Here is an 11987-nt window from a genome sequence, read left to right as displayed (position 1 = left end):
TCTTTCCCTGGCAAGCACACACACCCTAAGGCAAAAACATCTTTAAAAAAAAAAAAATGGACCCCTGAACACATACCAGCAACTTCATTTAGTGCTCAACTAAAGTAACAAAGAAAAATAGGTTGTGTTGGATTTAGTGAGAGACAGACTGTTCATAACATACCTACTCTGAGCAGTGTAATGGCTTAAGTATCATTATGAATATACAAGATCTTCCCACTGGGCTCTCACATTGCACTCTAATCATCTACCATTGAATGGATCACATCAGATAACATATTAAACTTCAGTGTGATGTCTGACATATAATAAGCACTAAGTCAATGTTAGCTATTATTGTGGTTTTAGAACAGCTTTTATCATTGAAATCTAGGTATACACTTTGAAATCAAGAAAGACCTGGTTTTCTTTTTTATTATTATTTTTTTATTTTTTTAAGTATTTTATTTAACTTTATTTATTATTATCGTTATTATTTTTTTATTCAGTTTGATCAGAGAGAGACAGAGAGAGAGAGAGAGGAAGTGAGAAAGCAAGCCACCAGGTCTGAGACTTGAACCGTGGTCGGCCATGTGAGAGTCCAGCACCCTTAACCACCATGCCACCTGCCAGCCCCAGACCTGGTTTTCAAACCAGTCATGGCCATGTAACTTTGAACAAATTATTTAAATTCTTCAGCTACAAAATATACTACATCTGACCTTAAAGAATTTTATTAAGTGAGATCTGTATATAAAGTACCTAGACTAAAGCCATGACTGACATTTTTTCCACTTCTAGTTACACACATGTCTGTAGATGTGTATGTGTGCTTGGGGTGTTCTGGAGGATTATACATATGTGTATATTTGCATATATATATGTATATATTACTAATAATAAATTGAATTATCCACATATTTCTAGTAATAAACTGGACTATCTGCTTACACAGGCCAGAAGGACATCACAGTTGAAAAAAAGCACACCTGGAATGCATCATTTTTTAATGCCCAAATCAACATGGTCACCCAAAGAAGAGATGCTATGGCTCACCGAATACTCTCAGCAAGGCTCCATAAGATTAAAGAACTAAAAAATGAATTAGCTGACATATATCGTAAATTGGAAGCCATCATCATAGAAAATCAATTTTTGAAACAGCTTCAGTTTAGACATTTGAAAGCTATAGGAAAATATGAGAATTCACAAAATAATCTACCTCAAATTATAGTTAAACATCAGAATGAAGTAAAAAGTTTAAGGCAGCTACTTAGGAAATCCCAAGAGAAGGAACGAACTGTATCCAGGAAACTCAGAGAAACCGACAGTGAGTTACTGAAGACTAGAGACGCCTTGCACGCACTGCAGAAACTTTCTGAAGATAAAAATCTTGCAGAAAGAGAAGACCTCACTAATAGATTGTCCATTCTTACTACAAAAATGGAGGCAAATGACAAAAAAATACAGGTCTGTATTTCAGAGCCATTAATCATATTTGCTTCTCTCTAACACAGCAGAACAGTCTGCATTACTGAAAAATTATGTAGTCTAATGGACCGTGGAGGAGGAGGGAAGGTATGAAGGAAAAACAGAAAATGCCCAAACCTGGAAGTGTTTATTCTTTGTAGTGAGCAAGAGTTCATTTTGTGGCTAGGCTGATTCATCTGGAAGTAACCACTCTACGACAGCAAGGTTGCCAGTGTTGGGGGTGCTGAAAGTTTGCCTTGTGTTGAGTGAAACCTCTGTGAAATCAATCCTATAAACTGTTTACTGGAAGTTACTCTCCTAAAATCTAAACAGTTTATCTGTTCGAGCCCCTTGTAGTCTCTCTCATCAGTCTGGCCAATCATTTACCACATAGACATTTGTTTTTTAGAAATAATTGTTTCCTGATAATGCTTCTTAGAATAGGGAAGGAAAAGGCATTAAAATAATTAAGAGGTGAGTGGACTGATTTGCCTCAACAGCACAAGCACTTGGCTGTCAAAAACCTTGGAATTACAAGGAATGATTCGGGAGAAGGCACTGGTCATATGGAGGACTCTCCTGTGTGTTTTGTATTAGATTTGGTCTCTATGGACATGAACATGAATGGGATTAGTTTACTGTTTAATTTCTTTATACTTGATGAGAGGCTAGTAATTTCTGTGATGTTGAAGTAAGTAACTATCGAGTTCATCTTTTTTTCCTTAGTTGTTTCTTTAATTGATAAAATTATCTATTTTCAAAGAGATTTTTTTCACATAAAATGGATATGTGAGCTACAGAAAATAATGTACAACCTCGTGTTTCACTATTGTATACCAAAGATATATCATTTGGCCATTTAGGTAATGTTGTATCCATCTTAGCAGATGTGTACAAATTAAATGTATTTATCTCACTTACATGTAAGTTTTTAACTCCTGTTTTTATAGCCACAGATAAAATCCAAAACATATCCAAGAGCTAATTAACTATTTTCTTGGCTTTTAAAAGCACTTGATAGTATGGGAAATTTCAGTTGGTCATAGGGCATATGGTGGCAGAAATATATAGTCCAAAATGTGGAGTTTTTAGGGGATTTTTTTTTTAACATTAACATTCTAGGAAATGGAATTTATCAATCCTTTTAGCTTCCCATGTTTTCCACTTTTCTCTAATGGGAAAGTATTAATGTTAAAACATAGAAGACCCCACTTCATGTTTAAAAAATAAAAGTCCTTTTGGCCAAGTCAGGTCGTTCTCCAGTAAGCAAGCTCTCATTGCAGAGAGCAGGTTACCAGATCGTTTTGCACTATCTAGTATGTACTGACTATCAAGTGCCTTGTACTCTACTGATGTGGATGTGGTGGTCTGAACCCCAGCTTTAACTTTCAGTCTGTTACCTGGAAATCTTTGTCACTGCCTGTGATGGTCTGCACTGCTGCTGAACACCCTTTTTGGATAGAGGCCTGGAAGGGTGAAAGAGCACCCTGTGCAAAGGTAGTAGAATAGCTCATTTGAGCAGAACTGTTTAGATTCTGTTTTATTTTATTATTACTTTTTTAAGAGAGATTTTTGCTATAGGGTGTATGCATTTGCCAGAGAGACAGTGAAAGAGAGAAATTCCCCCTAGGGAGAATGGCCATGCCATAATCTCTTCTCCATTCTCCATTTGGACATGTAGCCACATGCACCCAACATGAGTTTCAAGCCACCAGGTCCAGGACTTGAACCTCAGTTGACCATGTGGAAATCCAGTGCCTTAACCACTATGCCACCTGCTGGCCCCTTATTATTTTTAATTTGCTATAGGGAGCATGTTGTGCTCACCAGAGAGACAGAAAAAGAGAAAGTGAGAAAGCATCCCCTAGCAGAGATGACAATGTTGCTGCAATCCCTTTTCCTCCATTCCCTAGAGATTTGGGGCACACATGCAGAGGCACCTAGCATGTTTTTCAAGCTGCTAGTAGGTCTGGATTCCAAAAGTGCATGTGGCCATGTGGGATCCAACCACTATAACCACCACACCACTGGCTGACCCAAGATTTTTTTTAAAGTATGACCTTGATTATATTTATTGATCTTCAGGATCTGTTTAATAAAATTTTATTAAATTCCAGAGTATGTAAAAAACACTGGACTTGAAATACACAAGTATTGGGACCAGCAGTTAGCGTAATGGCTATGTCGCTGGACTCCCACGTAGTCGACCACAGTTCGAGTCCCGGACCCAGTGGCTTAAACTCACGCTGGGCAAGTGTGTGTGCGTGCCCAAGATCCCGAGAGGAGAATGGAGGAGAAGGGATTGCGGCGTGGCCATCCCCCCTGGGGGGTGATTTCTTGCTTTCTGTCTCTCTGTCTCTGTCCGGCAAGTGCATGCGCCCTATAGCAAAAACCTCTAAAAAAAAACAAAAAAAAGAATACACAAGTATAATATTTATTCTTTAAAGCTGGGATCTGAGGGTTTTCTTGTCTTTTTGTTGTTGTTGTATAATGTTAATTCTAGCATATGTCCTCTAGGCAAGCTATTCACTAAAACTATATTGAAATTTTGCACTTCTCCTAAATGCAATTAGTTCTATAATAATTGAAGTGTTTAATAATACCAAGTTGGTTACAGAATAGTTGAGATATATCCTGTTTTCAGAGCTTGGAAAAACAGCTGAGGTTGAACAATAGAGCCTTTGGTCGGCAGTTGGCTATTGAAAATCGGAAGACTTTGGCAGCTCAAGCAGCTACAAAGACTCTGCAAGTGGAAGTAAAACGCCTTCAACAAAAACTCAAGGTATTTTTTTTAAAGAAAATGTGAGAAAAAATTGTGAAATTCTTTTTCTCAAAATAGCGCTATTTATACCTACTGTACCTTTATGTTATTTAACTTTGTAAAAATTTCTCTCATATTAAGTTTCTTCCTACAGTCACATGAACAGATAGAGGACTGCAATTATTAGAATGAGTTAACAGCCTGGTAACTATGTGCTGTAATTAGAGAAATTAAAGCTCCATTCTATTCATCAATAAGATTTCTTTAATCATTTTTATTTAATCATATTAATGTTGGTTTATTTTGTTAACCTTTTTTTAAATTTATTTTTTTTTAGAGGTTTTTGCTATAGGGCACGTGCACTTGCCAGAAAGACAGAGAGAGGCAGAGAGAGAGAAAGCGAGAAATCATGGCCACGCCACAATCCCTTCTCCTCCATTCTCTTCTCAGGATCTTGGGCATGCACACACAGTGTGAGTTTAAGCCACTGGGTCTGGGACTCTAACCGTGATCGACTACATGGGAGTTCAGGGACATAACCATTACACTAACTGCTGCCCCCTTATCATTATTAGTTTTAAATTTGCTAGAGGGCACATAGGCTTCCCAGAGAAAGGGAGAGGGAAAGTGAGGAAGTAAGCTGCCAGGTCTGGGACTCAAACCATGGTTGGCCATGTGGGAGTGCAGTGCCTCAACCATGCCACCTACTGGCCCCTATTTTGTTAACCTTTTAATGTAACACAAATAAGTTTGACATTTTTAAATTACTTTGTAGTATTGTAATATTTAAAGTAAATAGTAATGGCCCATAATTTAGTATAAAATCTCATTTGTAAAGATGTTTGCAAAACTATCTTTTAAACTGTGTACACTGCTTTTAAAAATAAGAAATTTTAGGGGCCAGCAGATAGCATGGTAGTTAAGGTACTCTACTCCCACATGGTTGACCACAGTTCAAGCCCCAGACCCAGCAGCTTGAAAATCACAATGGGCACATGAGTTTGCATGCCCACAATCCCAGGAGGAGAATTGGAGAAGGGATTGCAACATGACCATCCCTCCTGGGGGGGGCGGTGATTTCTCACTTTCCCTCTCATTGTCCCTGTCTCACTCCAGGGAGCACATTACCCTAGAGCAAAGACCTAGAAAAAAAAAAAAAAGAATGTTTTAAATTCTAGTTTTTTCAGACTTTTGCTATCTTTTTTTCTTAAAGATTTGAAATGTCTAATAACTTGGAAAATCTAGATAAGACATAAGAAATAAATTATTTCAAGCTTCAACTATTAATAAATCTTACATTTGATTCTTTAGGATCAGGATCTTTAACTTTTATAGAACAAATCAGAAATTTAGATTTCCCAGGAGCCTTGCCATTACTCAGAAGCGAGGGAAGGAGAGAGAGAAGGGGAGAAGGGGGAGAACTAAATTATCTAGGAAAGAGAGTTCTATTCCTTTTTCTCTGGAGTTTCAGGAAACTTCAAAGAGAATGTGTCAGAAAATGGGCATTGTTATAGCAACCAGCCTAGAAATCTGGGGACCAACAGTTAGCATAATGGCTATGTCACTGGATTCCCACGAAGTCGACCACGGTTCGAGTCCCGGACCCGGTGGCTTAAAACTCACGTGGGGTGCATGTGCGTGCGTGCCCAAGATCCCGAGAGGAGAATGGAGGAGAAGGTATTGGAGCGTGACCATCTCCCCTGCAGGGGGATTTCCCACTTTCTGTCTCTGTGTCTCTCTCTGTCTGTCTGGCGAGCGCATGCGCCCTATAGCAAAAACCTCTCCAAAAAAAGAAAAAAAGAAAAGAAAAGAAATCTGACAGAAGAATTTCCAAGATTTACTAATCAAGACACACAGAGATATCATCAGGGAATTCAAAATGAATTTTGTGCTTCTTCATGCAGACATGAGCATATATAGTATGTAGCCATTAAAAGCCTATTTTTGACAAGAAAAGTGCTTAATGGAAAGAAAGATATAAAATTATATATATAGTAAAATCTTTTTTTTTTTTTTTTTTTTTTTTTTTTCTTAAGTGTTTGTGGGCATAAAGGGCAAGAAAATCAGAAAATGAGAAATCACCCCCCCACCCCATGATGGCCATGCCTCAGTCCCCTCTCCTTCATTCTCCTTTTGGGGTTTTGGGCACACACGCTTATGCACTCAGCATGAGTTTTAAGTCGCTGGTTCCCGTACTCAAACCATGGTCAACTGTGTAAGAGTCAAGCAACATAACCATTACACCATCTGCTGGTCCTGAATTTTTTTTTAATCTTCCCAGATGGCATATGTGTTAGTCAGAGCAAGACAGAGTGAGAGAGAGAGAAAGCACCTTGCATCCCCACCTGGGAAATGGTCACATCACAAACTCTTCTCCTCCATCTCTCCATTCCATGGGGATTTTGAGCACTCACACACACACACACATACCCAGTGTGTTTTTCAAGCCACCAAGTCCAGGATTTGAACTGCAGGGTTGGCCAGGTGGGATCTAACTGTCTTAACCACCAGTCATGGAGCCAGCCTGATACACATTTATTTTCAAAAAGAAAAGTAAATGTATTTCTGCACAATGGATAGTTATGCATACTTTTTGTACACTATGGAATCATCTGCAGCGTACATTGGTAAGTGAAAAAAAGAAGACAAAATATTGTGTATAGTGTGCTGCCATTTCAGAAAAAGTAGGCAGTGCAAATATATCCTCATATTAACTTATACTTTAAAAAGAAAAGCAAAACAACAGAAGATGGTATGTTGGTTAAGGTGCTGGACCTCCCACATGGCCAATCTTGGTTCAAGTCTTGGACCTGGAGGCCTTCTCTCTCTCTGGTCAAAGTTTAAAATATTAAATAAAAATAACTTTAAAAATTAAAAAACAGGGACCAGCAGTTAGCGTAATGGCTATGTCACTGGACTCCCACATAGTCGACCGTAGTGCAAGTCCCGGACACAGTGGCTTAAACTCACACCGGGCTCTTGTGCATGCATGCCTAAGATCCTGAGAGGAGAATGGAGGAGAAGGGATTGCGGCGTGGCCATCCCCCCTGGGAGGTGATTTCTCGCTTTCTATCTCTCTGTCTCTCTCTGTCTGTCTGGCAAGCGCACGCGCCCTATAGCAAAAACTGCTCCAAAAAAAAAAAAATTTAAAAAACAGTAAGTAACTATGGAAATGGAAGGGTAGAGTAGGGAGGTATTCAGCAGATTTGACTTTGGAACTATGTGAATATTTTGCATAATCATGAAACAGAATTAAATGTAAAAAATGTTTAAAAGCCCCTTTTGGTTCTGAACTGACCCCTGGTTAGGGCAGTGTCATCTAGGTGGCGCTATGGAGACCTCCCGCCAGAACAGCTCACCCTCCCCAGGCCAGTCCCTTCTTACCTGAGTCCCCTCACCTTACAGGCTTCTGGTTCTGATATCATGGGGTGAACAGGCCCAGGAGGGGTGATTACCACTGAGGAGCTGCAGTCACTATCAAGACGATAGAGGTACTGACAACAGGTGACTCTCAGAAACTACTACACCAGCTGAATGCCCAGTTGTAACAAGAGTTGAGATGTCAACCAAAGGTCTGTGGCTTGAGAATTACTGAGTCTGCACACAATAATGGCCTCAGAATGAGTCCGTGCAAGGGTAAGGGACTTTGAAGTAAAAGCTCTTCTTAGTATAACTCAGTTCTTTGACTTTGACACAGAGACATTTTCTCTAATTGTGAGTTTATTGGACAAATTCCTGTCTAAAATGAAGGTACAGCCCAAGCACTTTGGGTGTGTTGGACTGAGTTGCTTCTATTTGGCTGTAAACTCAATAGAGGATGAGAGGAATGTCCCATTGGCAACTGACTTGATCCTAATTAGTCAACATAGGTTCACTGTTTGAGGTTTGGATGAAAAGGGAGACGATTGTACTGGAGAAGATATATTGGAAAGTCGAAGCTACTACTGCTTTCCAGTTTCTGCAACTCTCTTATTCACTCAAGAGAACTTGCCCGGACTTTAAAGGAGAAGTAGCCTTAATTTTGAAAAACTAGAAGCTCAACTTAAGGCATGTCACTGCAGGATCACATTTTCTAAAGCAAAGCCTTCTGTGTCGGCATTGTTTATCATTGCATTGGAGATCCAAGCACAGAAGTGTGTGGAGTTAACACAAAGAACAGAATGTTTTCAGAAATATTCCAAGATAAATGGAAGAGAGTTGACCTTCTGGCAAGAACTTGTATCCAAGTGTCTAAATGAATATTCATCAAACAACTATTTCAAACCAAATGTTCAGAAGTTGAAATGGATAGTTTCTGGGCATACTGTACAGCAACTGAAGCATAGTTACTACAGAATAACTTACCTCCCAACAATTCTTGAAATGGTTCCTTAAATATGTAAATATGATTCATTGTTATTCTCCATGAAGAAAAATTTTTCCAATGCTGTAATTTTCTTTTACAATTGAGAGATTAGAATATTATCTTCAAAATAAACAAAATGGAGTTGTAGTAGCAAAGGGGAAAATGACTTCACTGGTCTAGTGGGTCAGTATTTGAAGACATTTACTAGGGGTTGTCAGAAAAGTCTATGACACATTTTTACGTAAAAAAATAGAAGAAAAATACCTCATTACTTTTCTAACCCAACATATGTAAGCTACAGCAACACCCTGAGTAAGGACTTATCCGATCTCTGATAAGTATGTTAGCCATGTCAGTAAATCATCAGCTTAGAAAACAGCATCCTCCTTAATAGCCTGAACATTAAAAGTACCTCTAAAATAGTATTTTTTTATTGTACATCATCTTGCTAAGCATCCAAATCAAAGCCAGACCCAAACTCTGCCTCATTTAAAGTTGCACAAGCCTGAGGAGGATAACAGGACCAAAAGTTTGAACCATACATGAACTAATTTGAGACTTACAAGCCAAATGAACACAAACCTGGATATTATACTTAAAGCAAAAGTAAGATATGTCAGATGGTTTCTACACTGAGTGTCTGGAAATTGTTAGCAACTATCTGGAAACTGAGACATCAGCACTGTAGTTACATATCATTTCTGTAACAGTTGGACTACAGAAAAATAGGTATATTCATTTAAATATGTAAATCTGGTCACTGCATATATAATATACATTCTTGCCATATACATTTCTTAACTCACAGTGATTCATCTTTTTCTCCTCAAACCAAATGTTAACATTTAACACATCTACGTATGATTATGAGTGTTAGATATGAACAGTTCACTTTTAACAGTTTTTAGGCAGATTTCTGGTAAGGTGGGGTTTCTTTGTTTTTGATTTAAGTAGATTAATGCAGTAACAAAAAACTTCTTTGAAGCTTTCCTCCTCAACCTTGACCTATGGATGCCAGTGTTGTAACAGATTTAAGCTATGAAGCCTCAAAACAGCATAATTGGATTTGCACAATATTCCCAGACTTGGGAAAACTGCTGCCTGATTAATAATGCTGTAGTGGTAGTATATGTACATTTGGATTCATCTGTGAAGCATCCAAATCAAAGCTAAAGCTATGAAACACTAATAACAAGCCTGGGAAAGTAAACTATGAATCTTCATTTCTGACATCGATCTAATTTTCTATATTGGATCAATATGTTGTATTTAAGTGGTATCAAAAATGGTAACCTACTTAATTTAAATATTAACTTTTAAATTAGGAGGTTTACATCAATACCAACATTTCACAAATGCACTTTGAAGGCATATTAAGGGTTATGGTAGATGGTTTCTTGGCATCAGTAATGCAAGTAATAGATAATTCAGAGATACAGACTTTATTGCTACATGGGAATTATATTTAGATTTGAGGGCATTTTATATAAAGCAAAAGTACAGACCTAATGAGTTTGGCATATTCATTAAGTTAATTTTAATATTTTTTGTAGAAAACAGGTGATGTTTGTATTCATAATAAATTTTTTTATGCAGAATCTACTGCCTCAATTTAATCCCATCAGGAATATTAGTTTTCAAAGAAAATGATTACTCTGAAAACTTGCTTTATCCTGTTAAAGTAAGTAGAGGCTAGATTTGACACTTAGAAGTTTTTACTAAGGACTGCCATTCCTTCTCATTTAGAATTCTATTTAAAAGAATGTACTTTCATTAATGTTCCTACTATGTCAAAACAAAAGTTTAAGAAAAGTAAGTAGGCATCTTCACTGCTGTGAAGTCACTGAAGTTGTGTTCAGGATTCTCCACGTCAGTCAGTGAATGTAAGGTGATCTACAGTGTTGACACAGTTACTCAGCACAGTGTGTAGCCTGAGGCCATCCAGAATGGCTCTAACCAATTTTGGTATGCTGTTGATAAGCAAGCACTGAAAAATAAACCGAAGAAACACAATATATCTTAACTTTTATAAACCTTGTTTTATGGATAACTTTTATTTTCCCAAAAGGTTGATATATTTCAATATTTTGAATACATCAATGTTAATTTTGAGTTGGTAGAGATAACCTAACAAACCATCATTATGTTTTGGTAAAGAAATACCTTTCAATAAAGTTATTGAAATGCAAAAAAAAAAAAAAAAGTTTAAAGCTATATCCAAAAACTCCAAAATAAAATGGAAAAAAATGAACCCAACTGTGCACTCCACTGGTGGCGTAATATCACAGAGAGAAATCATTCCGAGACTTAACACATCATCTCATTGCATATGACTAGTGAGGTACACTTTATGAATAAAAATAACTCCACAAAAAAGTCTTTAAAAAGCTTCAGCAGAAGGCTAGCATGTGGCATGGTGGTTAAGGCATTGGATCCCACATGGCCTACTGCACAGTTGAAGATCCAGACCCAGTGGCTTGAAAAACACGCTGGGTGCATATATATGTATGTCCACAATCCTGAGAGGATAGTGGAGGAGTAAGGATTGTGACATGACCATCCACCTTAAGGGGAATTTCTCACTTTCCCTCTTTTTATTTCTCTCTGTCTCTCTCTGGCAAACACACATGAACTATGGCAAAAATCTAAAAAGAAAAGTTTCAGTGGTAGTATTGCTGATGCTAGTGTTGTTATCATTATTTTGAGGCCATGATGTGTCTGAGGATGAAGCCCATGCTGAGTTGTGCTGATGTCACAGAGGGGATGAAGAAAAGACATCTAGAAATACCATAGTCCTGATTTTTATCTGAAATGAAAGAATGAATTTATGACATATTTTATCTTTAAAAATAAATATGTATTTCTGGCCTAACCAACTCAGATTATGGCCTTCAAATTCTATATCCCACTAAAAAGAACTGAGGCTCCTTTGAAGCATCCTAGGTCTGGTGCATGATGTATGCTAGATGAGCATGGGGCGTACTGTTACACCAAAGCAAGGGAGCTTTTCAGAAACATGAGGGACCATGAGGGAATATTGAAAGGAACCAGAGTCCATCTAGAATAGGTTCTTACCAGCCAAAGACAAGGCAATTTGAGGATCAATAAATATAACGTCCTGGATTGAAACTTATCAAATGAATTTTAGAGTTTATGATGATATTTAAAAAACAAAGCACCTCAGGCAGGAACTGGCATCTGGTGGTTAAAGAGCTATCACATGTACTTGTGAGCCCAAAATGTCCATGGGCTGGAAAAATGGAGGCATGATCATGCTACATTGTGGGGTGCTTTCTCCTTTTCCCTCTGTCTGTCTGTCTCTCTCTCTCTCTCTCCCCCCTACCCTTTTCTCTCCTTCTCTCCCTCCCTCCCTCCCTCCCTCCTCCCCCCCCCCAAGCGCCTCCTCTGGCAAATAAAAAGCCAACAAACAAA

At 38.0% G+C, this 11987-nt stretch overlaps 1 protein-coding gene and 1 pseudogene across 5 annotated transcripts in view; both read left to right on the top strand.

Moving 5' to 3' along the window:
• The window catches only part of LOC102490250 (lebercilin-like protein), a 44036-nt gene that overhangs the window by 27015 nt on the left and 5034 nt on the right, over positions 1-11987 (top strand). For 4 of the 5 annotated variants that reach the window (XM_006158159.3, XM_006158156.3, XM_027775573.1 and 1 more), the window contains 3 exons: positions 935-1449; positions 4094-4231; positions 7616-7730. In XM_006158159.3, coding sequence (XP_006158221.1) covers positions 935-1449; positions 4094-4231; positions 7616-7642 — 680 coding nt within the window. In that variant the 3' untranslated portion in view covers positions 7643-7730. Of the gene's footprint in view, positions 1-934; positions 1450-4093; positions 4232-7615; positions 7731-11987 lie in introns of those variants that run through there. The other variant, XM_027775575.1, reaches the window with a different exon arrangement.
• Positions 8085-10583, top strand: LOC114009617 (cyclin-G1 pseudogene; annotated as a pseudogene).

This window comes from Tupaia chinensis, unplaced genomic scaffold, assembly GCF_000334495.1.
Source record: "Tupaia chinensis unplaced genomic scaffold, TupChi_1.0 Scaffold000574_1, whole genome shotgun sequence".
Taxonomy (NCBI): domain Eukaryota; kingdom Metazoa; phylum Chordata; class Mammalia; order Scandentia; family Tupaiidae; genus Tupaia; species Tupaia belangeri.
The sequence above is the reverse complement of the archived record's forward strand: the minus strand, read 5'-3'. Positions and strand labels throughout refer to the sequence as shown.